General features: G+C 37.5%; 2 protein-coding genes and 1 non-coding gene across 10 annotated transcripts; 1 reads left to right on the plus strand and 2 right to left on the minus strand.

Moving 5' to 3' along the window:
- Window positions 1-1,481: 1,481 nt before the first annotated feature.
- Window positions 1,482-5,766, minus strand: LOC122663870 (rRNA 2'-O-methyltransferase fibrillarin 2-like). Its single transcript, XM_043859533.1, has 7 exons — window positions 5,716-5,766; window positions 5,268-5,569; window positions 4,259-4,354; window positions 4,007-4,084; window positions 3,698-3,874; window positions 2,131-2,199; window positions 1,482-1,775 (listed from the first exon to the last, which is right to left on the minus strand). The coding sequence occupies exons 1-7, from the start codon at window positions 5,729-5,731 to the stop codon at window positions 1,599-1,601; spliced, it is 915 nt and encodes a 304-aa protein (XP_043715468.1). The 5' UTR covers window positions 5,732-5,766; the 3' UTR covers window positions 1,482-1,598.
- On the minus strand, window positions 2,814-2,884 carry LOC122666429. Its single transcript, XR_006333619.1, has one exon. It is a non-coding gene; the product is annotated as a small nucleolar RNA snoR60 (small nucleolar RNA).
- Window positions 5,767-11,545: 5,779 nt separating the features above from the next.
- LOC122663866 (puromycin-sensitive aminopeptidase-like) lies at window positions 11,546-27,229 on the plus strand. 8 transcript variants are annotated; one of them, XM_043859526.1, is made up of 33 exons: window positions 11,546-11,564; window positions 12,609-12,689; window positions 12,903-12,947; window positions 13,220-13,360; window positions 13,613-13,688; window positions 13,933-14,009; window positions 16,151-16,264; window positions 16,943-17,017; window positions 17,119-17,226; window positions 17,325-17,537; window positions 17,654-17,715; window positions 17,846-17,873; window positions 17,976-18,062; window positions 18,185-18,210; window positions 18,382-18,445; window positions 18,595-18,675; window positions 20,158-20,205; window positions 20,354-20,372; window positions 20,544-20,548; window positions 21,145-21,156; window positions 21,287-21,343; window positions 22,986-23,095; window positions 23,182-23,262; window positions 23,371-23,554; window positions 24,042-24,190; window positions 24,317-24,455; window positions 24,567-24,713; window positions 24,792-24,873; window positions 25,000-25,175; window positions 26,079-26,189; window positions 26,606-26,722; window positions 26,836-26,907; window positions 27,103-27,229. In XM_043859526.1, the coding sequence occupies exons 4-33, from the start codon at window positions 13,298-13,300 to the stop codon at window positions 27,181-27,183; spliced, it is 2,664 nt and encodes an 887-aa protein (XP_043715461.1). In that variant the 5' UTR covers window positions 11,546-11,564; window positions 12,609-12,689; window positions 12,903-12,947; window positions 13,220-13,297; the 3' UTR covers window positions 27,184-27,229. The 8 variants fall into 8 exon arrangements, with proteins under 8 accessions (XP_043715461.1, XP_043715462.1, XP_043715457.1 ...); XM_043859527.1 differs by having other exon boundaries at window positions 11,547-11,564; window positions 12,903-12,962; XM_043859522.1 differs by lacking the exon at window positions 11,546-11,564 and adding an exon at window positions 11,860-12,022 and having other exon boundaries at window positions 12,903-12,962.
- The last annotated feature ends 380 nt before the right edge of the window (window positions 27,230-27,609 follow it).

Genomic DNA, 27,609 nt, shown 5'->3' on the forward strand with positions numbered 1-27,609 from the left:
GTTTTTTTGTTCTTAAAGAACGAAAAACCTGTTCTGAACGCTGTTCAGACATTTACCAAACGCTGCCTAAAAGTTAGTTAACCGTTTGGGATTAATGTATGGTTTGTGTGATTACACTTTCATAAAAAATAAAAAGGGAAAAAGTTCTATCCGAGAATGTGGCCTCCACCACCACTTTCATGAGTCTATCTCACTCCTCCCCATGTGAAAAGACACTTCTGCTTCCTTATTTTAAGGGGGAGAGAGATAGACACATGGGAGTGCTGGCGTAGGCCACACTCCCATACAAAAAACTGCTTCCCAAATAAAAATTACTCATCCTTTTTTTTTTGCCGGGTAGAAAACCCATCTTGTAATTAATGCCCTAAGTGAAAACAACATTTAGTAGAAAACAAAAAATATTGAAGCATTTCACTCCATTGTTCATTGTATGAAGGATACTTAAAATTCAAGTTCTAAAAAAAGAACTATGTCCTAGAGCGTACACATTGCACCCAGACAACACTCCATGAAATGGGAAATGACATCCCTATTGATGCTTCTGCACGCTCCCATTGGAGCTCACACGCATAAGTCTTTTAAATCTTTTTGATACTAATTTGGCATTTAAGATTGAAAAATTATATTGAGTCGGTTACTAAACCCTGAAAGACTTGCATACGCAAGACCACATTAGGTAATATTTCTCCATAATCAAGTGATATTGCGATCGGGGACAGAGGTTGGCCGTTGCCGTTAACCTTTTATCAACCATTATTGTGTCACAAAGCTTAGTGTCACTAGGCATAGTGAAGTGTTATCCATCACTAGCTAACACAAGGCAATACATAGGTTTGATCACAAGACAACGTAAACATAGTAAAGCATGTCAGCAAATCCAAATTCCCTGTAATCCTTCAAGCCAAACCAAGAGATCATCCAAATGAAAGGCAATTTCCTGTGATGCAGCAATTACACGACCAGCAAGAAAGGTTCACACAGGAATAAGTTTGCTTACCTCTGCACTGGAGAGAGATTTCCTGGAAGAGCTACTTGAGATTCAGTCTCTTGGACAATCCTATGATCTGAAAAATCCACAATAATTTAACACAGCTAAGACCTTTATGATTGAATTTGGGTCTGAGATTTAACAAGTGATCCATCCAAATCATTCTGTCAATGTCAGACATGCCAAATCAATCTCCCACATGGCTTAACTAGTCCATGATGGACAGATCATCCAAGAACAGAATTCATGTACCTACTAATGAAACAACTCCGAATGTTGAAAAGGTGTTGTCAGTTATACTTCTATAGTTAATAATGCCTTCCCATTAATCAGATAAACACCCCAAATAGTTTTATCTGGGATTATGAAGGCACAATGCAGTGTAAGAAGCATTTACCATTAAGAAGATAATGATGGGGTTGCAAGTAGCAACAAATTGAAATCTCATGGCAAAATTACTACTGCTTCAAACTAACAGCATAGAATTATCATAAAGTAAAACAACATTGTTTCTTCAATTATGTCTCTGGCATTCCAATTCGAACTAAAAAAACAATGGCAAAGAAAAATATTCTCTACCAAAATTACAAGTGGTCATCAATGCCGAATTCTACGACACAACTTTCTGTTTCTTAGGCATCCTGTATCCACCAACCACACAAGCATGATCTCGCTCGAATGGCTCAAGTGTAACCTGTTCGGATGGTTTGAACTGATTCTCCTGCAATTTCTTCACTTCTTGAGCAAACACCGCTTCAGCAGGAACAGTAGAATCTATGCAGTTTGCCTGAAAACAAAGAACTACAATATGTAATTTTATGACAAACTATGGATGCATTAGCAGAAACCTCACATCTGATTTCAGATGACTTCACCAATGTTGGAGAAAAAGCATCCAACAACCAAGTCCATTTAGTAAAAATTGAAGCATACTATGCCTGAAATAAATAAAAAGGAGAAGTGTTTCTTGTGGAGGAACGTGGCTCCTCCGCATGCGGAAGAATCATGGGTGACGGCATTTCCACCGTTCATGGGGGTAGGGTGGTCATTTCGGCCCCATGTCTGGGCACAACGAAAAGGCTCTCCCCATGCAGTTCTTTTTCTCAAATTCAAAAACATAGAAATAATTTCAATGAACAAACCTTAATCGATATAATAAAATGTCCTCCATTTTTCAGGAAATACGAAGCATTCAGAGATAAAATCCTTGCCTGCCAAAATAAATAAATAAATGTCATCAGATAGACTCAGAGCGGTATAAAACATGACAGGTCCAATTGGTTGCACATAATTGACTATCTCCAAGGTGCCAGGAGTCTATATAATGGGAATGGAAATGAATCGCCAATACAAGCTGAAACAAAAGCATTAAATACCTGCAAAATCAAGCAAGGCAACAAAAAGACTATGTCCCATGCAATCCAACAGGAATTAAAAGGCTGGTATTGGGTGACAATTAGCTCACCCCAACAATAAAAGAACTCACTGCGGTTGGCATGCAGGGGAATAAGGGAAGAGGGAATATAGTGACAGTTACATCTTTCTAAGTTCTCCACTGCAACAATAACAGGAGTAGATGGAAGAACTATAATTGAACCTATGAAGAAAAAAACAGGCTTACATTTGAACCTTATAATAGATACACATCATTTACACACAAAAAAGACAGAGAGAGGCTGATCAAAAATTGGAAATTGGAAAAGAACAAAAAGTCCCTTCTGATTTACTACTCAAGCTTTGACAATTAAAAAATACAGTACAAGAATATCGTAAATACAAAAGAAAAATTAAACAAAATTTATATTTATAATTTATAATAGGCATTTGCATCAGAAGCTCGGGATTACATCACACACAAGGTCTTGAAGGGGAATCCGAGTTACTCATCATCTGCTAGCTCTCAAAAACTGAGTGAAATAAATGCACGTAAATTATTTCAAAGAAATAACAATCATTGGGATCTCAAAGCATTGTATTCCAAAAGAACCAGAACACAAGCTGTGTCATCAAGATCCCAGTGCAAGAAAAACCTTTAAAGATAAAAAAAAAGATATGAAATCATTATCAAAATGAACCACAAAGACTACAACCCACATCACTGATCTTCATGTATACACCTCCCCATATGATTAAGAAGGTTAACAAAGTTGAGAATGAAATAATAAGTCCAAATTTGACAAAAATATTTAACATAGAAAAAATAAATAACATGAAACCATACTAATAAATAGTATGAGAAATTAAGCATATGTCTAAAATGAAAATAAAAAAATATACGATGATAATAGTCTGGGAAAAAAGGAGAGGAAAATATTACATAACGATTAAACTATAGAGAAAAATAAACTAGAGGCGCTGTGACCCTGATGAGTCCAGAGACAGCAGGAAAGAATAAAACAGGGGTAAGAGAGAAAACAAACAAAACAGAGCAAGAAGCAAGGTCATATCTTTACTATTATAGTATTTAAAATCCATATATGGTATCCAATTACTGTAACATAATAAGAAATAAAGGAAACAAAATGGAAATAAAATACAATTGGATGAATATGCGAACAGCAGCATAAATAACCAACAGAAAACAGGGAATATGTTGCTCCAGCAACAATGAAAACCAGAAAATATTGTACAGAACACACACTAAAATATTCACTATTCTTAATAAGAAGTATTGACAAGAATTTCTCATCCATTAAGATCAAAACATACCTGATCAGGTTGAGCAACATCAGAGAATACAACATCCACCATGCCTACCAACATACGGTACTTTGCAGGATGTCTAGCATCTTCAATGATGGGTATAACATTTGTGCGCTTCTTAGCCATGTTAACTAAGTCCCTCCCACTTCTATGAGAAAATTCCACCGCATAGACCACCCCTGTCTATAAAGCATGGAATGAAAACAAATTGAAATGTGGGGGGGAAGAGAAAACATTAAGCACATTAAGAGCAGTTATCAACAATAACAATTTCCCAAATAAAAGAACTAAATGGTAATCACAAGGTTCACTTACAGGTCCGACGATGTCAGACACATGAGAAACTGTTGTCCCTGAAGCAGCTCCAAGGTAGAGAACACGAGCTCCAGGAACCTTTTATAAGAAATTATAAACAAACAATGAAAAGCAAAATCTTCACAAGGAATAGCTGAAACTGTGAATAAAATGAAGCCCAACAAAATAAAAAGAACAAAAATAATAAGAGAGGGAGTGAGGTTCCACATTGCACTCAGAGAACCAAAGTATGCATTAAGTGATTGCACTCACAATCCAGATATTATCAACACCACCAAGAATGGCAGCTGCCAGCTTCGAGCGGAAGGGGTTCCAAATCCTATATTCAACTTTCGTTCCATCTTCGTTCTAGAAACCCAACCAAAGAATAAGACAAGCTAATCAAACACAGCAAACCAAGACAAATCTAGATAATATACATGTGAAGCATTTGTACTGTTAAAAAAATATGCAGGGAAAAATCAAACAGCAGCAACGTGACTAACTGCCATAAATCACAGATTCATAATTGTAACAAATCTGGATTGTTAACAACATAGATCAAAGAACTTTAATAAGTTCACAAAAGATTGCAGAGCTTCCATTTATTAGGCTGCCTAGGGAACCCAGAAATTTAAGATTTACCAATGGAAAAAACAAAGCGGATAAGTCAAGTCAGCAATCAATTTTCCACAGGAAATTCACTTTTTCCATTACCTAACATCACTGAAGGAAGAGGGTTCAAAAATAGCGAACTGTAACTAAATCAAATGACAGACAATGCTGTTTTCCATAACTACCGTCCGTGGGAAATTGAAAGGCAGCAACTCCCTTGCCTGAAGTAAATCTGTAGGTAAGTAAATAAACCCATACAACCATACATGGCCATCTCATGAAGCAAGTGTGATAAAGCCTTACGGGTTTATTTACTAACCTACAGATTTACTTCAAGCAAGGTGCATTAAGAAAGCTAAGTTTTAGTAGCAGATATGGATGATGCTGCAAGGCTGAAACTTTAGCTTTCTAGAACGCTTAATCGAACAAAAGCTCGACAATAGACACTATGGTTGTACATACTAACCCTCGAAACACCCAACAGGATAAAATCTGATAATCAGCCAACCTTCTTGCCATGAAAGTTATACCCATCTCCCCCCCCCCCCCTTATTGCCATGAAATAAACACTAAGGATATATAAACTGAATATTGAACAGCTAAGTCATTACCTTACTTTACCCGGTTAAATAAAATATTGAAAACATGTAGGAAATAGAAAAATCACCTGCACGGAAATCCTCTTCTCATTGTAGACTGCCTCCCCGGGAACCATGTTTTTAGTGACGAGAGCATCTTCTTTCCCCTTAGCAATAAACACTCCTTGGTGTCTGTGGGGCTCGACAACTACCCTATTTCCCCCTTTCATTCCACCACCGCGACCACCACGGCCCCTTCCACCACCACGGCCACCACCGCGGCCGCCGCCGCCACGGCCTCTACCACCGCCGTCTCCACCTCTTCCCCCGAATCCTCTTCCTCTTCCCCGTCCTCCATCACTTCGTCCTCTGAATCCACCCCCACCTCGGCCTGCAAGTCAGTGGAAATGGTGAGATTCGAATTATTACTACTTAAATGCAGAAAGTTAAAAAGCTAGACATTATCTTCCTCGATTTACTTTGAACACTCTATAAACCGTAATACAGAGACAAAACAGTTGAATGTAATAGGTTTACCCCTTGGCGGTCTCATCACTGCGACTTCGAGTGGATAAGCAGAAGTTGCAGAACAAAGATTTGAGGAAGAGGGAAAAGAAAGGAAAGTTCGAACCTTTGAGAATGAGGTGAGGTCTACGATAAGTTATACTTATATATCCTTCCTCTGCTCTGTTCTCAGGGTTTTGGAGAGAGTTTAGGGCTGAGGAGAAGTTTTTAGGGTGCCAATCGGTTGAGTTCTGACCATCCGGTTTGGTTCGTAATGGCAACATATAAACCAAAACCAAACCGTGTTACATTAATTGAAATCGTAATCAGATTGTTTTAATTTGGTTCGAATCAGTTCGACTATTAGGTTCGGTTTCAACCATTCTTCCTCTATTTTCCGTCGTGTTGCATTCAATCTGGCCCCATGTGGTTCTATTCAATACGGTTTGCGATTTTTATTATGTTTACATTCTTGAAATTATAATTGAACCGTCTTAATTTGGTTTGTTTCAATTATAATCGCACGGATCCAATTCCATTTTGACACCCTTCTTATGAGAAAAGTTTCATGTTGGGGGGAGTTATCGCCCATGCCCAAAGACAAGTGGGTGAACTGATCAACCCCCACCCTAATGAAATGCGAAAATCCCACCTCCATGATGCTTCCAGACGCACTCTCGTTGGCCCACATGCACAGAGACCCACACTCCCCCCACAAAGAACTCTTGCCCTAGTTTTTATTATGCATGAACTTAGTCATATGTTGCCCTAATGAAACATGATATGTCGTCAGTCGTCCTTCCAAATCTTAAAACTAAGACATCGAAGTTTGATTTTTTTAATTTTTTGGATACTCACATGGCATTTTAGATTGAAAAATGATATTGTGACCCATCAATGGATTACATTTCCAACTTAACATGCATATTAGAAAACTTAGGTATTTCAATAAATTCAATAAAAAAAAGGGGGTAAATTACGATTGGTGTATGCCTAAGGCACATCAAATTTGATATATTATATTTGTGATATCTTTTTTATATTTTCAATTTTATCCGTACAATTACCTCCAAAACTTATCCTCCCACCACCTTCCACGATGACAAAATGGATGTGCTTTCAGTTGGAGAGAGTGAGATGCGTTGCTATAGTTATTTCATCCAAAGAGCATAGCATTGTCGAGCCTCCTTACTATCTCCCCCAATGGTCGGTTGCCGGCCTTTGTTACCTCCTGCACCCCTTATTGGAGATGGAGGTCGTCCAACCAGTGAGAATGGCCTATCAAAACTTTTAACAAACAAGATGGAGATCAAGGTTACATGTAGCCTCACAAGTGCAAGGCCTCCACTGATTTCTAACCCTTCCACTAACGGTTCTTCCTACCATGTAATTTTTTGTTCCCATCAATGTCAACCATTAGGGTTGCAACAGGGTCAGGTTGGGCCGAGCTTTTTAAAACCCTAGTGCAATCCTGAGTCCCCTTAGCTAGGCCCAAGCCCGACCCGACCCTAACCCATCCTTAGGGTCGAGCTTGGCTGACCCTGATTGGCCTTGATCATGGGGAGTGGGAAGGGAGGTGCATGGGCTGGGCTAGGTTGGAGAGAAAACTATCAATTTTATATAAAATATATTATATCTCTTATTATCTTCATATTTAATATATTATAGGGAAAATGTTCTTTATGGGGGGGCGCAGGCCATGCCCAGACATAATGGGGATAAATGACCGATCACCCCCGAGATGTTAGCACGCACGCTCTCATTGGTTGGCCCCTATGCTGGGTGATGTTTAAAGTTTATAATTTATATATTAAATCAATATATATTTTATAATATAACTTAAAACAGGGTCGGGCTCAGCTTTAGGCCTCAACCTTGGCCCATTCCGACACTGACTCAAGGCCAAAATTTCTAGACGTAACTGGTCCTCAAGACTAGGGTATCTTAGGCCAGGCCCTATTCAGGCTCAAGGCAGGCCAAGGCGCTTCGGGTCGACAGTACCAAAATTGCACCCCTATCGGCCATCACTACAACGGCCTCTCTTACACAAGGGTTTCACAAACCTTAATCTCTTCTCACAAACTCACAAGGGGAGAGATGGAGAGGGTGAGTGCAAAACGTGGAGAGAGTGAGAGTGAGATAGATTGATTACTTGCTAATTAGTCAATCCCCTAAAACACTATTATGGCATGACTTAAATCACACCTAATCCTACCATGCCATGATTTAAATATATATTGAATTAAAAATTCACATTTGTAGTGAAAAGATTCTTCCTTTCATCATAACCTTAGTATTATTGTGAAATCTTATCTTTCATCAAGATTCCAATCCAAATGATATCATCCTTGAGGGCCCGTTTGATTGATGGGGTGGAATTGTTGTACGAACTTTCATACCTCAATAGGATTTTGAAGCGTTTGGTTTTTTCGGGTGAGAATTTGGGTATATCACCAAACTTTTCTTGTTGGCCCACGTGGCCTATCATATATCCCATCCCACCCCCATTGTGCAATCCATTTGACAGGACTTTCCCGAAATTCTAAGGATTTTGCAAGGGCAGTAGTCTTGTGCCACCGCCAAAAATCCTTTCACAAATAGCATTCGCTCCACTATCCACCACCACCAAGCACTACCACCTCTATTAGCGCTACTGCCACCACCAAACACTATAACATCCTCCCATGCTCCATCGCCACAAGTTGATGCCCCCTGATGGATTTGATTTTACACAGTTTGTTGATGCCCCTATTGCATGACTCTGTTCCCACAAGTCTCCATCTCCGTTGTTGTCTCCACCACCACCATTAGCAGTCGACCATGCCTTCTTGGACTTGAAATCTGTAGGTCACCATTTGTCTCAACTTGCAACCCTTTTTGTTACTGGCACCTCCACTCACTTGGTGAACTTCCTCCCAGGTTATTTGCAACTCAACCCTGCTCAATGTCGTCTTCCCTCTCTCCATTCCTTCGCCCTTTTTTTACTTTCCAGCCTTATTGTTATCCATTGCAATCCCTGTTGATTGTTGATAGCATCCACCGCCCACTGTTCCAACCTCCCCCATTTTGTCAACACTCGAAACCATTTTCCTTTCCATTTGTTTATTCCCTTTTTACTCCCACCTTTTATTACAGCATCCGCAACCCTCTGCGAAGAAGATGAACAATATAAATATATTATTTTGTGTTTTCAAATGCTCAACGTAGCCACATCCCATTATTATTTCACCCCTTCCACTATTGCAAACATACGGCCATACAGGTCAGATGAGAGATGAACAATAACAATTGAGAGCAAGAGCTCTACACACCCTCACCTCTAGGGATGTCAATACCCAACCCGAACCGATGAAACCGGCCCGAACCAGCCCGGACCACACCGGACCGAACTCTTAATGGTTCGGTTTGGCTTGTGGATCCAGAAAGGCAAATGGTTTGGTTTGGTTTGGTTTGGGCTAGCCCGACGGTGCACCGGTAGCCCGAATCGTTAGGCCCGAACCCAAATCGAACCGACCTAACCCGATAAATGAGTATATCAGTAAATGCCTAATGCCCCATTGCCCCCTAAATGTGTTGTGATAGTTTCTCACTTTATCTCATATCCTTTGTTAGTGATTACCCAACCAATTGTATCCATAGGCCATAGGACATAGGATACAAAGATGCATTGTATTTGAAATATTTTATGTACTTAAAAGATAAAGAGAAGAAAAATTAGCACTAACCGGACCTTACTAGTTATATAAAATCGGTACCAAACCGATATCAACCCGTTATCATAAATCGAAACGACACGAAACCAAACCGCACCGAAACCGAAATTGCACCGAAATCGAATATTTCTTAATGGTTTGGTTTCGGTTTCTATAAAAGTCACACCGAAAATGAAAAGCCCGAACCGGCCCGTGGACACCCCTACTCACCTCAAAGTAGAGTAACACACCATCCAATAACTATCACATGAAAGTTTAAATGTGGCTGAAATTGTTTTCTATAAGTGGAATTCTATGGCACTTATTCGAATTTTTATCAACTGCTGTGCATTGTAGCGTTGTTGTGCCACTGTGCGACGCAGCAGCGCCTTCAATACTGAAGCGGATAAAGGTCCCACTTATTCACCTCTCAAGTTTCAGCCCTTTATGGTTTTTTTTTTTTTATTATTTTTTTATTTTTTTTAATAATGAGAAAGAAAAAAGCACAATATGCAAGTGGTCAAATGAGGTATTGAAAAAAATCCTGGACTATTAGAGAGCATATCTGATCCAGGATGTGGGCACACTACTCAAGAAGAAGATAATCAAGTGACCATATGGAAAATTTTCCATTAGTCTTAATATTACAGTAGGTTTGCTATAGGCGCAAACAATATAGACTCAAAATTTTCCATTAGACTCATGGTTAAATATGCATCTAAAAGGGTCACTCCAAACTCCAATTGGTTAAAATGTTAAATCCAATATTGAGAAAACTTCTCAATAGAGATTGCATCGTTCTTTAAAGCATTAGAAAATACACAACAAAGTAGATTTGACAAAATAGTTTCAAACTAATTCTCCAATCTCGTTTTTGTCATAGTAAATCTACTAAATTTTTCCTTGGAATTTTTTTCAGCAATGGTTGAATATTTAATTTTATTTTTAGTATTGTTCTTAGAAGATCCCTTGATAACATCAATGTTATAGTAGATCATCTATCAGGGTGTTACTCCACTAGTAGATTTTCTATTGGGCATCATCTCCTTCGTCAGCTGCAATTGATTTAATATGGGACGCATGTATGGACCTCGATACAAATTTTGTTAGACTTTAGCAATATTGATTACTAATGGTGATGTCGACAATGGTTAATTTTGCTAGATTTCCTCATCAATTTTTTTCTCATCTGAGGTGGACCTTGTTTGTCTATCATGCACTTACTTTTTATTTATTTATTAATATTCACCACTTATCTTTCAAAAAGAAAAAGAAAAAATAGTGGATTTCATATACACAATAAAGTATGCCTTTACACGTTTGGACCGATGGAATCCATCTCAAAGAAATATGGTTGAATTAGCTGAAATAACTTCAAACTTCTCATCTATAAATTTTGTGTATAAAAAAACCCAATGGTCTAAGTCACTATAATCCTTAGCCCTGTTTTTGCCTTAGAAATAGAACCACTATACACCCCTTCTTATACGATGTACAAACTTTCTTTTATTTTCAATTTATAGTTCTTTTGTTTTTCATAAAAAAAAATAAAAATGGACATCAATTATTAAACATGCAATGGGTAGAACTTTTAAGTTCTAAATCACCCTTCGACATGATAAAATATAAAAGACATGCTGGTATATTTATGGGTTAGGGCGTGATCATGGTTTAAAAAATCATAATTGAATAGATTGAGTAAGATCAAAATTGATAACAACTAATCTTGATTTTGAATGATTTGGGGCAATGGTTAATTCTAGGGTTTTTGGGACTAGATCACTAACTTTCTGATCATGATTTTGAATTTAAATTTTTTTGAAGTGATAACTGTTTTTTTTTTTTAATAATTAATAATTGAAAGTAAAAAAATCTATCAAATGGCGGCCTATATTAATGATCGGCGATAACGTTGGCTTAGTATCATTTTTTTTCTTCAAATGAACTTCCAACCAGCTAGAAGATAAGAGGCATTTTCTCCATTTTAAGAAAGACGCTGTGTGAAAACCCCAAAATATCCCGCCCAATTTATTTAATTCATTCCAGCCTTTTTTTTGACTACTTTTTATACTCCAAACTCCAAAGCTAGAAGAAATATCTTTCGTGGGGTCCTATCTTTTGTTCCATCTAAGGTTTTAGGGAGATCTTCTGTGTTATCTCTTCGTTCTTCTTCTGGTCAGAGAAAGCAAGGTGAGAGGATGAACTTCAATCGAACTTCTCTATAAACCTTTCATTTGTCACATCTATTCTGATGGATATTTGTGTTCGAAACTAGTCCTATTTCGTTTTGTTTTTTGTTTTTTTTTTTTTATTTTTAAATTTCATTTTAGTGAGTTTTATTTTCTGTAATTTAGAATTATCCATATATTTATAAGAACGGCACATACGTGCTTTATTCTGTTTTGCTCGGCGGAGATCATCTACGTCTCTTTGGCGTTTTAAAAGAGCTGGAGGTTTCGTTTTGTTTCATTCGTATCGACTTAGTTTTTGAAAAAATATAGTTTTTTTTAGTTGATCTGATTGACTTATTCAGTTTTGCTTCAATAATAGTGGAGTATAAGTTCAATTAAATGGCTCGGTTGGTTCTTCAATCCAAAGGCTCGAATTTGACGAAGACGGGTCTCTTGGGCTTACTGTCCTCCGTTAATGTGATTTTCCGACCTCATCTCTTTCTATACGATTATGTTTCTGATGAAATCTCGTATGAGGGTTAATTGTCTCTCAATCCATCATATTGATGGCGATGATTCATATTCTATCAAGCGGCTGATTCATTTTGCTTTGGTTGGTTGTTGTAGTTGGTCTTCAGTTTTCTGATGGTGTTCTTCGTTAATTTTTTTCCCCCTTGTTTCGATGAAGGGCTTCCTTATATCCGTTTGGTAATTACTTAGTAATTGACTGTTCAGTGGACACTTCCAAGTTGATCTATAGTATTTTTGCTTAGTGACTGAAACAGTGATTGCAATGCCCCCATTAAGAATGGGTTTTACTTTGGGTTTGGTCTCACTACTGCATGCTTTATTAATCCCATTTGGGTTATTAGTAGTACTAGTAGTAGTAGTAGTAGTAGCAGCTGCTGTCTTGTATTCTGTGTGTAGAGTGTTTTTAGCAATTCTTGAGGCAATTTTCTCATGAACTGCATCGAGGTTCTCTCTTTTCAGCGCTCTGGAAGCATTGGTTTATTTTGATGCCTTCTCCTGATAATTAATGTATCTGTGTTTGTCTTTTTTGCAGCTCAACACAACTCGTCGTGGTAGTTGCTTTCATAGCTCAGTGAAGAATTTCTCTAGAAATAGGCAATACTTTTGTTCAGAGGTTAGTAATTTTCCAGTGGAGTTTTGGCAGTACTTAGATATTTGAAAGAGTGGGTGGGGGGAGCTTGTAGAGCGTAGAATCAACTGGATTGCCTAGGTTTTATTGTGGTTCATATATCCTTACTTCACAGAAATTTGTAATTCACATAGTTTAAATCTGAAGGAGAATTCTTGTTGTTGTTCTTACTTTAAAACAATCAATTGATTTTTGTAGGTTACTTGTTGGAGAGGTCAACAGTTTCACCATTTGTCATCATATGTGAGTTGCTTTAGGGTACCAATTTGCATTTCGTTGCTTATCCCAAGATTAAAAAGAAAAATCTGATCTCATTTCACATAATTAGCTTCCTGAGAAAACTTTATTTTTCCAGTAGAAGATTTTTTTTGGTTTGGATTTGGAAACATATAATAAACGTATTACTTTATAAATGATCCATATAGTCATTGTACCTTTGTGATTTTCTTGTCATGATTTGTAGTTTATCACTTTTTGGTTAATTTTATTGATTGGGTGCCTCGACCTTATTTCAGAGGTCTAAGCAAACAGGCAGGAGGTTGATTTGTTCAGTTGCAACAGAAGCCCTACCTACCCAGGTTGAAGAGTCCAAAATGGACACCCCAAAAGAGATCTTTCTGAAAGATTACAAGGTGCCCGAGTACTACTTTGACTCGGTATGTCTGATTAATTTGAATTTTATGAATTTTATACCTGAAATTTTACTGAGTTTGTGTTTATGTATGTTCTATGGCAGAAAATAGAGCATGTTGCAATATTTTATTGGCCATTTCGTTCTACATCTGTATTCGTTTTCATGGATGGTCTTGTGATGAGCAACTCAAATTTCATTCCAATATTGTCTCAAGTCAATTATTTCCACTTCATTGTGTTAAGTTCATCTTTTTAATTTTTGGTTTGTGGATCAGGTGGATTTAAAGTTTTCTCTGGGAGAGGAAAAAACAATTGTTCATTCACAAATTACTGTTTTCCCCAGAGTCGAAGGTGATTTGCAGTTTGTTGACTTGTTAAAAGAACTGTTGTTTGGTTGTGTTATTTTCTTCTATTCTTATGTTCAAAATATTAATCTATGGGAAGAATCTCTTGCCTTTTTAATCATCTATACATGCAAATTAATAAAGTTTGATCTATGTTTCTCTTTCACGTTATAGTATAGTTTTGCAAGTACTCTAAGTAGTTTTGGCCTATATTTTAATGATGTTTGGCTGATTGATTTGTTTGGCAATAGGTGCTTCTTCTCCATTGGTCTTGGATGGGCAAGATCTGAAGCTGTTATCAATTAAAGTTAATGGCAAAGAATTGAAGGTATATACTGTTCGTTCTTTAAGTCACTGTGGCAGTGTTTTTGCATGAATTTGTGATCCATCATTTGCATTCTTTTAACCTTCTTGTCTTCTTAAAGCTTTTCAATGAACCTCCCCCTGGATTATTGTTAAAGGTTGATGGCAAATTTGAAAGCATTAATTCTGTGTTTGCTTTTACTCTCCTCATATCTTTCTGTGATTAATTCTTGAGATTCTACCTCTATGACTTCAATCTGATGTTTACTGTTCAGGAGGCGATGCGATTTCTTTGATATCTGGGTATGCAGGAATGTCTTTGGGTGTAAAAGGGAGGGTTTGCTTTGGGCTGCCTGGCATGTTGTTGGATGGGATTTTAGGCTATCCGGGCTGGCCCAAGAATTCCAGTCCCAATAGTGCTGGGCCTTCCCACAGCCTGTTTACATATGTATAAAGAAGAGGTTTGCCATAGATAATCTGTTAGATCTTGGGTCGAAAGATTTTCCATTTTGGTTTTGGATGAACAGCATTTATTGATCCAATGGTGGGCTGGGCTTGGGCTGCATGTAGTCATCTGTATGATTATGATGAATAATGGATCTAATAACTGCAAAGACCAAATCTGAATATCTTCAACTTTTAGGTACCAATGAGAAAGCAAGTTTACTTTGATGGTTCTGCTAATTAAAAAATATGAAGTAACATATTTGTGATGATAACAAAAAGCCAGGGGTATGAACTTATGCAACATCAAGCCCCAATTTCTATTAGTGAAACCAATGCTAAAAATCATAATTTTTTATTGCTCATTTCTTAAAATTGGGGGATGGAAAACATGTTTAGTATTAGTGAAGGTTTTAAGGTATTGAGTTTAAGGGTTCTATTTCCACTTCTCTATTTATTGGTCTCGTATTTTCCCTCAGTTTTACTCTCATTGCTTCCCTCATGATATGTTTTGGTCTCCTGGCCTTCTCTGGGGGTCAAAGCTTCATCTGTTTGGATATTCTTTCCTCTACATGGAAAGAACGTTGACCATTATGTCTTGAATGAATTTTCCTGTATGTGAGATGGTAACTTGGTAATCCATATTTTCCCTATTGAGTGGCATGAATGATATGCCATTACTTCTTCAATCTTTTGTGGTTTCTATTGTGTGTTTGAGTGCTTCTTGTGGCATATTATATTTATTCTTTAGTGGGAAATGGACCCTTTTAGAAAATATTGAAAGATACTTTGGTGATATTTTTTGCATACATTTGTTGGGAGGAAAGGGGTAGAACATGGTAGGTGTTTCAGGTCATTCATGGCTTCTTCTTAGGTTGACCTATGATTTCACAGATCTATTGCATAAATACAGTATTCATGTAACTTAATTTGCACGTAGAAGTGGTCTAACCTTTTAATCTATTTCTGATGTATTCTTTCCTATTATCAGTGAAATTAAGTAAAATTATCCCAAAAATCGACGGGTTGAACTCATAGACACAGGAGTATCTTCTAGTTAAATTTAATGCTTGCAAAACCATTTTAAATTGGTATGAGCTGTCTGAAGGGAGAGAAAAAGGACAAATGAATGTAGACCCCACTGGTATTTCTTGGCCCTTTTTGATTGATTCCTTTTTCAACTGCTCCTTCAGTTCCTTAAAGACTGTCCACTGTGGGCATTTTAGTTGTTTCAAAGTTTAGTATACTTCAAGAATTTAATACATGGATTTTGTTTTTTCTTGCATCTTACCCATTATGACATTAATTCAAAATTGGAATCCATTTTAAAAATGAGGATAAACTTGGAAAATAAATTAATGGAAAGTGGGAATTTAGCTCGTCTCCAGGGAGGCGTGCGTCCAGGGTGCTGCCAGGGGGCATCAAGCGGTTGAGCTGGCAGTGCCCTGGGTGTTCCCTGCTCCTTGGAGACGATCCTGAGCCGGAAAGTGGGAACTGGCAATACTAATAATGATTCCTCAAAAATTGTGTTCTTCAAAACGGACAATCGTTGTGTAATAGTGAGATTATTAAATTTACTTAATTTGTAGGCCTTTTGAGGCTTAAACTTCAGTCGTTAGATTATGTGTCCAGGCAAGTTGGTATCTTGCTTTTCAAAAAATGGTTTATCATAATTATATCAAGCCAAGGTTTCCCTAATTGTAATTTGTTATTGTCTTGCAGGAAGGGGATTTCCACTTGGATTCACGCCATCTTATTCTCCCATCACTTCCAAGTGCTAGATTCACTCTGGAAATAGTTACTGAAATATATCCTCAGAGCAACACATCTTTAGAGGTGAAATTGTCTTTCTAATATCTACATGGACCCCCCAAACCCCCCCCCCCTTTTAGGGTCCATTGGTAGGTGTGATAGGAAGAACTTAGGCTGCCAGCATGTAGACACATGTTTGGGTGAGGGCAGCTACTTTTTGGGAAAATGCTGAAGATTTGGACGAATTCCAGTCCACCCCTCCGGTGCCCTGTGAGAATGGGGATCATACCGGCTTACAGCTCAGCCCTATAGATAAAGATAACTAATCAGCAAACGGCAAGAGGGAAGTGGCAAAACTGCTCTACAGTGCATGCAAGGGCAAGCTAAGAGTCCAGCAATACCGTAGAGAGCACGAAACCAGAAAAGTTGAAGAATACTGTAGGATATGCTATTTGGATTCCTTATCAAACTACTATCTAGATACCCCCTACCCCTCTCTCCACAAAGAATAAGGAAAAAGTTCATTAAGAAAAGTTTCTTTGGTTAAGTTGTTGAGCTTCGATTTTTAAAACATGCCTTTTGTGCTCCTTCCAAATAGGTCACTAGTAGTTAAGGGCACAATACACCGCATAATCTGACTTTATATGTATATTAGGTGTTTGCAATTTACAATCCTATTCCTTGTCCTCAATGTCTATAGGTGTGCTGTAATTTGCAGGTCTATTTTCTTGTCCCTTAGTTATTATTCTTCCCTTGTTGCAGGGCCTTTATAAGTCCTCTGGGAACTTCTGCACACAATGTGAAGCTGAGGGTTTTCGGAAGATCACATTTTTCCAGGTTAATTTTCTCTTCCGATTGGTTCTGTCATTTGTGGATTTATTATGCGATATTTACGACACATGTTTTTGAAATTTGTAATTTGTACCTTTTATTATCAGGACCGACCTGATATCATGGCCAAATTTACTTGTCGCATTGAAGCTGATAAGACCCTATATCCTGTATTGTTATCTAATGGGAATCTTATAGAACAAGGGGACCTTGAGGTAAAGTTCACTTCTTTAATAGCTAGGGGACATTGAAATTAATGATTACCATTATATACTATTTCTCTTATAATGAAGTCTGTTTCTTTGAATTGCAGGGTGACAGGCACTTTGTCCTTTGGGAGGATCCATTCAAGAAGCCAAGTTACCTGTTTGCACTTGTCGCTGGACAGTTGGAGAGCAGAGACGATTCATTCATTACTCGCTCAGGGCGGAAGGTGTCCTTGAGTATCTGGACCCCAGCACAAGATATACCAAAGACGGTCCATGCTATGTATTCTCTTAAGGCAGCCATGAAATGGGATGAGGATGTTAGTTATTCATATTCGTTCACTTTTTTTTTTATCAAACGATCTTGAAGCTGACTAAGTGGAATAGATTCTGAAAGCATGCCTCTATCTCTCTCTCTTTGCTTCACTGGTAACAGGTTTTCGGTCTTGAGTATGACCTGGATCTCTTTAATATTGTGGCTGTCCCAGATTTTAACATGTAAGATACAATTCATTTAATGAATTCTCAGAGTTTGGTGAATGCACGTTTCTTTTGGTTGTATACACCTTTTTAATGATAATGCATTCGATGTTAATGTTAATGTTAATTTTTTTTGATTGATTTTCAGGGGAGCCATGGAAAACAAGAGTTTGAATGTATGTCTAATTGTTCAAAACATTTTGAATATGAGTAACTTATTTCCTTCGTGGTCTTGCTATTGATCTTCTGAAAGTTATATTTGAAAATTTTCCCAATAGATATTTAATTCAAAGCTTGTCTTGGCATCACCGGAAACTGCTTCGGATGCAGATTATGCTGCAATTTTAGGAGTTATCGGTCATGAGGTCTGTTCCGATGCATCATGCATTGAGGATTTTGGACTGTTTGATGTTTTTGGTTTTCTATTCTGGTTTTAGATGACCATAATTCACACTGATTAAAATTTTCTGCCCTTGTTTTGTTGCAGTATTTCCACAATTGGACTGGAAACAGGTTCACTTAATTCTCTTACTTGTTTGAGAACCTTTTAAGCCTGTCTGTCTCTCTTGTACCACTACTTAGAAACCTAGTGGTTTCTAATTTTTGCTTTAGTTTGTATGAATGATACATGATTACCCTTCATTTTTAGCTTCAGCTAAGTGTTATGCTTAACATGTGTGGCAGAGTGACTTGTCGTGATTGGTTCCAGCTTAGCTTGAAGGAAGGTCTCACTGTCTTCAGGGATCAGGTACAATGGATAGTATATTAATTATGATAAATCTTTTTTGTGTTTCCCATTAGGTTTTGTAGTGCTTGAATCCTTTTAGGGAGCATCATCATATCCGCTGAATCCTTTCTGCATTGAGCTTTTTCCTAAAAGTGTATTGCAATGGGCAGGAATTTTCTTCTGACATGGGGAGCCATACAGTTAAACGGATTGCCGATGTTTCAAGGCTTCGCAATTATCAGTTCCCACAGGTTCTACTGTCAATGATCTATACGTTATTTCATTTTATTTTGTTGGATCACTTCTCTTTGGTCATTGTCCTTTGCTTATTTAGTAATTTTTAATGGATATCTCTGGCCAAGTTCTGTTACATTGCAGCATAGGTAGCAAAAACATGAATGTGTGTATGTGGCTATGTGCACGTGTGGTCATATGTTGTTGGGTGAGGGAGGGAGGGAGGGAGAGAGAGGGGGGGGGGGGAGAGAGAGATGTGTGTAATACAAAAACCTTGAAATAGAGACCATGCTTACTTCAATTCATTGGTTCTGTATGTTTTTTTAGCCCCCTATTGTTTTTTATTGCATTTCGTACAGGATTTCTATTTCTTTGGTGTACTTGTTTGTGTCCCAAGCTAAATCCGGATTCAGCCATATTTCCAGTACTTTATGTATCACATTGCTTAGACTTTAGAGGGGCCGTTAAATTGGACATGTTCAATCTGTAATGATGTTTTTCAATTGTGAAAATGACTAAATCAACCCTTCAAGCCCTTCAAGTGGGAAATGGTGCTACCCATATCTTACGAGAGAGAGAGAGAGAGAGAGAGAGAGAGAGAGAGAGAGAGAGTGTGTCATTGTTCATGTGAAATGACAAGATTACCTTTGCATAAAATAACTTTTGGGAATAAGACAAGAGGCAAAAAAGTGAGGTTACAATCTTGTTAGTTCACCTAATAATTGACTACAGTACACACACACACACACACATATATATATATATGTATAAAGTTTTGATGCCAGATGCAGAAATGGACATAGAGTGTCTAACATGTAGGCATTTTGAATGAACTGTCTTTCTACACAGCACTGCACTATTATGATATTGTTAGCTGTTGTGGGAGCATTATAGAACTATGAGGAATCTTGCTGGATTAGTGGATTATTATGATGCATGTTAGTGGTGTATTTTCATGATTTATGTTTCCCGAATCAGCAAAATAATTTGAAAAGTAGGTACATTTGATGAATTAGATGGAATTTGGGAATATCAATGAAAGGGGCTGCAGAGGTTGGTTAGTTCCTTCTGTCGTGCCCTATTTTGCTAACATTGTTTGCTACCGTTTCACCTTAAAACTTGAACTGTTAGGGAAGGGCAGCGTCAATGTATACATCAACAAACGTGTGGGGACTTCTTTTATGTCTATGTTTTCCTACTTGCTAGCCTAATATGGCCCATAGTTGGTCTAAGGATTTCTTTTCCAAAGGTAAAATTGCACAGTGGGGACTGGTTCAGAACCCAGAAAATCGTTAGTGCTGCTTTTGCATTTTGTACCTCCTGTATTCTGGTTGATTATGATTCTTGGGTTATTCTTGCCCATTTTCTGTACTTACTATTTAATTCCATTTTATTACTAAAAAAGCGCTATTGCTGTATGACTGTATATAAACAGACTTAATACCTTAAGATGGCTGTTTCTAAAATGACAAAATTTTTACTTTTTTTTGGTTCTTCAGGATGCTGGTCCTATGGCTCATCCAGTTCGACCACATTCATATATCAAGGTAAGTGCATCATCCCTCTTTTCTTTTTCCTTTTTACCATCCCACTCTCTACAATTCCTCTTACTGAGTTCTCAGCTGTATAACATTGTAATTTTGTAGCCATCAACCATAATTTGTACTGACTGTTGCTTTATCTGTATCTGAACAGATGGACAACTTCTACACTGGTGAGTATGAGCATTTTCTATCTTTACGTGAAATTTTTTATAAGGTGGCAGTGATTCTCTCTCTCTGTTATTTATTTATTTTAAAGTTTTTATAAACATTGATGTGTTTATATACTCTGGATGATGCTGTAATTTGATCTTACTGGGGCCTCACGTACTTCCAACTTGCAGTAACGGTATGCTTCAGAATGCCTTATCTCTTGTAGATGTATTTTTTGTCTGTTATGCATGATCATTAATGAGAATGGTTCAGATTCTCGTACGGGATTTGCCACACAGATGGAATGCAGGAAGTGAGTGTTTATTCCATCTGTGCGGCAGTATCCCGTACGGATGAGAACCTGATCCAGCCTCATCATTCACTGGGATTGGTTTAGTGTTTATATGTGATATGGGCCATATGGCTACACATTGGATTTTGAAAACCTAAAGTTTAGGTTTCATGAATATTATCTGGGATCAAACTTTAGGATATCTTACATTTTTAATAATGGACCTGGAGACTAGTGATTCTTGACACTTATAGATTTCTAGCAAAGAAAACTTGTTACTATAGTACATCATAGTACTTGTTCTTACTTATGTGTTGCGTATAAAGTACAAATGGCATAGGTAATTCTAATTGGGGTGACAGTTTGAAGATGAGTCTAGTATGAAGATTTCATTCATTAAGAGTCCATGCAAGCTAGGTCATATTTTTCTTGTTTCTTCTCATTTTGTAAATGTCTGACATGCCTTTCTTTTCTGCTGTTTGCTGTTTTCTTTCTTACAGGTCTATGAGAAGGTTTTCATCTCTTAACTTCAAATCTCATGTCTCATCATTCTCTTTCTCTAGCACACACAAACACATATATACACATGTTTTACAATGAATTTCTATTAATTTTGATGAATTATGTTGTTCTACTTCTCAGGGAGCTGAAGTCGTCAGGATGTACAAAACATTGCTGGGTAGTGAAGGGTTCAGAAAAGTAAGACATGAATTTACCTGATCTCAAGACTAATCAACAGTTCTCTCTCTCTTCCCCCTCTCCTCTATTATATTATTAACTGCACAAATGCCTATATTTTTAATTAAAAAGAACTTAATTTTTTTTGTTATTTAAGTCTGTATGTGTATTATTTTCGATGAGGCTTTTTTAGAAGATAATAGATTTTGTGGTACCATAGAGCCAACACTCCAAAAGCATGTATCCTTCAGAGATTCTGATTCTTTTTATTTTTTTGGAGGGGTGGGGTGGGGTGGAATTTCTGATCTGAGTTGAGAAAAGTCCGCTGAAAATAATCGGGAAATGATTGTCTAAAGGTAATTGAAGCATTAGAGCGGTGCAGTTAACATTTAAGATGGAAGTGTTATTATATTATTACACCAAAGACATGTAGTTCAATAATTTTAGACCACATATATGCATACAGAGTATCTTGACCCATTCCAACTTGGACCCAGTTCAGAGGTTGCCGGGCCCAAGTTATTAGACCATTTGTAACATTGTCCTTCTTCCGGCCAATGCAGGGGTTTCAATGGGAAAATAATTTTTTCCGCATGAAGGCTTTCAAGAGGTCTTGTTGCAATGTTTGATTATCTGGACTTTTCCTCAAATGAGTTCTTATGTGGGGACATTTCTTAACGTCTATGCTAGAGATATAGCAGGACCATTGCAGGTCTTATTGTCACAAGTAAAGATTTCCACTTATTAAACAATGAAAATGTCGCTAGGAGCCTAGGATATGTTCTTCTACAGTAGGGTAGTGTCCTTTAGGATGGCCGGTCCTCACACCTTTACATCCTCATTCATTTTCTGATTAACTTCACTGATATCTCATTCAATATACTGTTAACAGACAAACAAATGTCTAAATCAGACTCTTAAATTCAAGTGGAAAGAAGGGGGGGGGGGTTAGTCATAGCCTGATAATAGTTCATTGCAAAGTCTCAAAATGGTGTTGCCTGAGACACAAACATTGGTTCGACACCCTTTGTGGCATATTATCTGGATTTTTGTGAAGTTTGAATATTTAATTTATCTCAAACCGAACATGAGATTAGAGTTGAAGAAGACAAGTGTTTTTGGGTGGGTTCTATTGAAGAAACATTTATTACCATCTTATTAAGTGAACTTTTATCATTTAAGGGTTGTGAGAAGGTAAATCCTTTCTTCTAGGGTAGCTTCGCCCTTTTGAGTAGTGGAATACCTGTCTGACAGGATGAATCCTTGAAGGGTAAATATATATAAAAAAAACAGTATTGCCTTTTGAAATGTTATAATTTATTTTAGTTAGTAGCCTACGCCATTCCAGACATTGCCTATAATCCATTTATAATATTCTCTCACATGCATCACTTACTGTAACTGCATTCTTTAATTGTGCACTTTTAGCTGGACAAAATTCTTTTAGAAACATATTATTTAATATATAAATACAGTTTATGAGTTTGTCTTTTTAAAGCTATTTCTTAATCATCTGTGATGGAGAACAATACAAGTATATCTATACCTCTGTTTTTGTTACATTGTCAGCATTTTAATGCTGATTTATTCTCTCTACATAATTCAGCTTATTTTATCTCATGGGAATTTGTTAGGAGTTGACAATACTTTTATGATGTTTAAGGGCATGGATCTTTATTTTAGAAGACATGACGGTCAAGCTGTAACATGTGAAGATTTCTTTGCTGCCATGCGAGATGCCAATTGTGCAGACTTCTCTAATTTCTTATTATGGTATGGATACGACCAGTCTTGTTATGCTGTTACTTCATGAGTTATCTGGCAGCTTATGGTTGTGGGTGGATTAAAATGCATTACAGGTACTCTCAAGCGGGGACACCCCTTGTGAAAGTTACTTCATCCTACAATGCTGAAGCACGGACTTATTCTCTAAAATTCAGGTACAAATATGAAGGCTTTTGTTGCAAATGTCTGTTTCTCAGTTATTTTCTCAGTTATTTGGCTCATGAAATCATTAATCACTTGCTTTTGAATGGAATTTGTCACAGTCAAGAGGTGCCATCAACTCCAGGGCAGCCAGTGAAAGAACCTATGTTCATTCCGGTGGCAGTAGGCCTCCTAGATAAAAATGGGAAGGATATGCCACTCATTTCTGTGTATCATGAAGGGATGCTGCAGTCAGTTGAAAAGAATAGTCAACCTGTTTTCACTACAGTACTCCAAGTGAAAAAGGTTAGCGCTATGTTCTCTAGATGGCATGCTGTGTCTGCTCTATATGTTAAAGGTTCATAATTTGAAACTCTGTGCCTAGGCATGGTTGCATGTGTGAGATATGTCTCTGACTAGCATGTTCAGCATCGCTCATGCCTTGTCTCATATTCTCATGGTCACTGCTTGGAAGTGGGGAGGAGAGGGATATGTAATATATGTGAAATGCCACTGATACCCCCATCCTTCAACATAAATGGTTAGAATCACTTGTCCATTTAGGAGATTTGAAGGATCAATACTACTTGCGATAGAAAATGGTGAATATGCTTTTGATTTTCATTGGCGATCAGAGACTGAAGTTACATATGTAGTATTCTCTATGGCATTGATTGAATTTGTGCATTGCTATTAAACTATGTCGAATTGTGGAACTTCTTCTGGTCCTCATTAATACCTAAAATGATTTTTCCTGTGGTGTTAATTTATCTTGTGTTTTGTTAATAAGCAGAAGGAAGAAGAATTCATATTCTCTGATATACCTGAGCATCCAACTCCATCTCTTTTACGGGGTTACAGCGCTCCTATCCGTCTTGATTCTGATCTTACTAATAGTGACCTGTTTTTCCTGCTTGCTCATGATTCGGATGAATTCAACCGGTATGTCTTTTCTAGATTTTTTTCCCTTTGCTATTTTTGGAGGGAAGAATCTTTTTTTTTTTGGTGACAACATGATCAGTTGTCGGTGTGCTATAATAATAATTAATTTTTTTTTTCTTTCTTCAGTTGGGAAGCAGGTCAGATATTGGCAAGAAAGCTGATGCTCAGCTTGGTGGCTGATTACCAGCAAAGCAAAGAGTTGGTTCTTAATCCGAAATTTGTGCAAGGGATCAAAAGCATACTTTCTGATTCAAGCTTGGATAAAGTACATGGAGGGAGAAAGAAAAGCCCAGTTGTTTTGTTTCGGAATTTTGAGTTTCCATTGAATCCAAAATTGAATCTACCATTCACTTTAATTTTTTTTTAAATCTTCTAGGAATTTATTGCCAAGGCGATAACTCTGCCAGGGGAAGGGGAGATAATGGACATGATGGAAGTCGCAGATCCTGATTCTGTGCATGCCGTTCGGACTTTCATTAAGAAGAAACTCGCTTCAGAACTAAAAGCAGAGTTTCTCAGCACAGTAAGTTGGCGATAGTGTTCATTACTTTTTCATGTTTGATGTCTTTACATCAATTAACTTGCACATGTATATTAACAGGTTGAGGGAAGCAGAAGTTTAGAGCCCTATGTATTTGACCATCATAATATGGCCAGGCGAGCTCTGAAGAACATTGCTCTGGGTGTGTGTCATTGGAAATTTAACTGTCCAAGATGGACTTCTTTCTACACACTTATTCTGCTGTTTATGCGTTTGTGCTTTTTCTTTTTTATTTATTTTTGCTAATTTATTATTTTACTTTGTGTAGCCTACCTCGCATCACTTGAAGATCCAGAAACCACCGAGCTTGCTTTGTACGAGTACAACTCTGCTACGAACATGACTGAACAGTTTGCAGCTTTGGCAGCTATTGCCCAGAGTCCTAGTAAAACCCGTGATGATGTGCTTGCTGATTTCTATAGCAAGTGGGAGAATGACTTTTTGGTGAGTTCAGACCCAGTTCCAACATTATTAGAATTATCCTAGTGCTTTGCAAGTTATCTTTCTCTTTTTTGGGTCCTTCTCCCCTCCTGGCCCCAAAAAAAATTTTAGTAGTAGCATTGAGGTTTGTTCTCTGTAATTGGTGCGTGCTAATTCTTTGAGACCGTCCCAACTTGTGTGACCCATTTGTTGGTATAAAGAGCAGAAGTATCCTTGAATCGATACCTCTTTAGAAGTAGTCCTATAATTATGTACTATCCTTGAGAAGCCTTCCTTTGTGGTTGGCTTACCAAATGGATGCGGCAATATGTTAAATATATACAAATGATGAAAATTGCATAAATCTTCTATCCTATTAAGTTCTCTCTGTGTGATTTTATTTTATTCTCTTTGGGAATGTAATCTTTTGGGTGGCCCATGTAGGTATGTACCTAAGGGAGCATATATAGAAAAATGAGTAAAGTGGGATACAATCCTGGGACCTAGCTATAACCAGCATAGGTCCTTGTCAACTGAGCTAGCCGAAAACTTCTTGTTTCTTGAATTTACTATTATGCATGTTCTAGACACCACTACTGGTGTTATACTCATTATCCCACATAAGTCGATTATATTTTCTGCACTTATAGCTTGAAGTCCTGTATATTTTTTTCAGCTACATAAGCTCATGTAATACTTTCTTTTATTTTTTGCAAACCCGATATAAATGCTGGTTTCTAAAAATGCTGATGTACGGTTCTTTGTGAGAGTTGTATTCAAATGCCTTGAATATAGCCCATTATCATTAGGATGAGGTTTTATACCTTGCATACATCACAATTTATCCTCCTGGTTGTGATGGTTGTTGTTACCACAGAAGTAGGAAAAAGCAAGCAAGCTTGTAACATTTTTCATCTTTATCTTCAGGTTGTGAATAAATGGTTTGCGCTACAAGCCACATCAGATATTCCTGGAAATGTTGAGAATGTCCGGAAACTCTTGGAGCATCCTGCATTCGACTTGCGCAATCCAAACAAGGTGACCAATAATCTGAGGGCTAGTATTTTTATGTATATATATGTATGTTATATTTGATCGTTAATTACTCAACGGCACGAATCAAAGCAGAAGTTGCAGAACTCAGCGGGTGGTCACCACTCACCATAACAGAAACAGTTTCCATTGTCAGATGAGAAAGTCATACTTTGATTGGGGGGGGGGGGGTTGGAAAGAGGTTAATAATTCTGAACAATGGATTGAAGATTATGATGCAGTAGTCCAATACAGTGTATTATGCAGTTGAAATAGGACCACAATTAGTCATGAGGCTAATGGAGAGAACCACATGACTTCATCATTAGATGGCCACATGCTCTTCATACGGCAAAAATAGATGCCCGTCAAGGAAACCCTCTCGCACTTGTTCTTAATTTGGCATTCTGTTCATGAATCAGGTGTACTCACTGATTGGAGGATTTTGCGGATCTCCTGTGAATTTCCATGCTAAGGATGGATCAGGCTACCAATTTTTGGGAGATATTGTGGTGCGGCTGGACAAATTAAACCCACAGGTATTGGCGAAAGATAATAAATACTCTTGAATCATGAGACACCTCCTTGAAGATGTGCACTTGAGTTAAATACAAACTGTGTTTATTCACTCTCTATTTTCCATGGATTAAAGGTGGCCTCCCGCCTGGTATCAGCGTTCTCAAGATGGAGGCGTTACGATGAGACCAGGCAAAACTTTGCCAAGGTGAGATTTCTTCTACTTGATCTCATCCTTTATCTGTGTTTTAACTTACAAGACAACGTTATTCAAAAGTAGAAGTGATTTTTATCTTGGAAGGGGTTAGTATTACTACAATGTTAAATGTTTAATTGGTTAGCTTCTAGGAAGGGAGGAAAATCTGAAGTTTTCATGTTTAAAGCATGTTCCTTTCCTGTGCAGGCACAACTAGAGATGATAATGTCCACCAATGGATTATCAGAGAACGTATTTGAGATTGCGTCAAAAAGCTTAGCCGCTTGATTGCACTATGGAAACTGGTTTTCCTTGCTATTCCATCAATTCCCCCCCCACCCCACATATATTGACGTCTCGACTTTATATTTTTTGTTAAGATAATTTTGAGAGTTATATTTTGCTAACAATTTGGCCACGATAATTTAATAGACCAAATCTATAGACAACCGTTGTGGGTGTGCTTCAGACACCAGAGAGATTGATTTCTGAGCTTGACCATGACCTAGCTTCCCTTCCAAGCTCTATTCGATTCTTTGGGCAAAAGTGAAAAGAGCTTAATGGCAAAACAGTATTCTTGTGGATGAATCCACAACATCTCCATAAAATTTTGGAGCGGTTGCCACCGTCAGATATTAATTTAATCTCTCGTAGTTGCTACCTGATTGTTTTAATTAAATTCTAAAAGAGGCAGTTAATAGATGCACCTCTCCT

This window comes from Telopea speciosissima, chromosome 6, assembly GCF_018873765.1.
Source record: "Telopea speciosissima isolate NSW1024214 ecotype Mountain lineage chromosome 6, Tspe_v1, whole genome shotgun sequence".
Classification (NCBI taxonomy): Eukaryota; Viridiplantae; Streptophyta; class Magnoliopsida; order Proteales; family Proteaceae; genus Telopea; species Telopea speciosissima.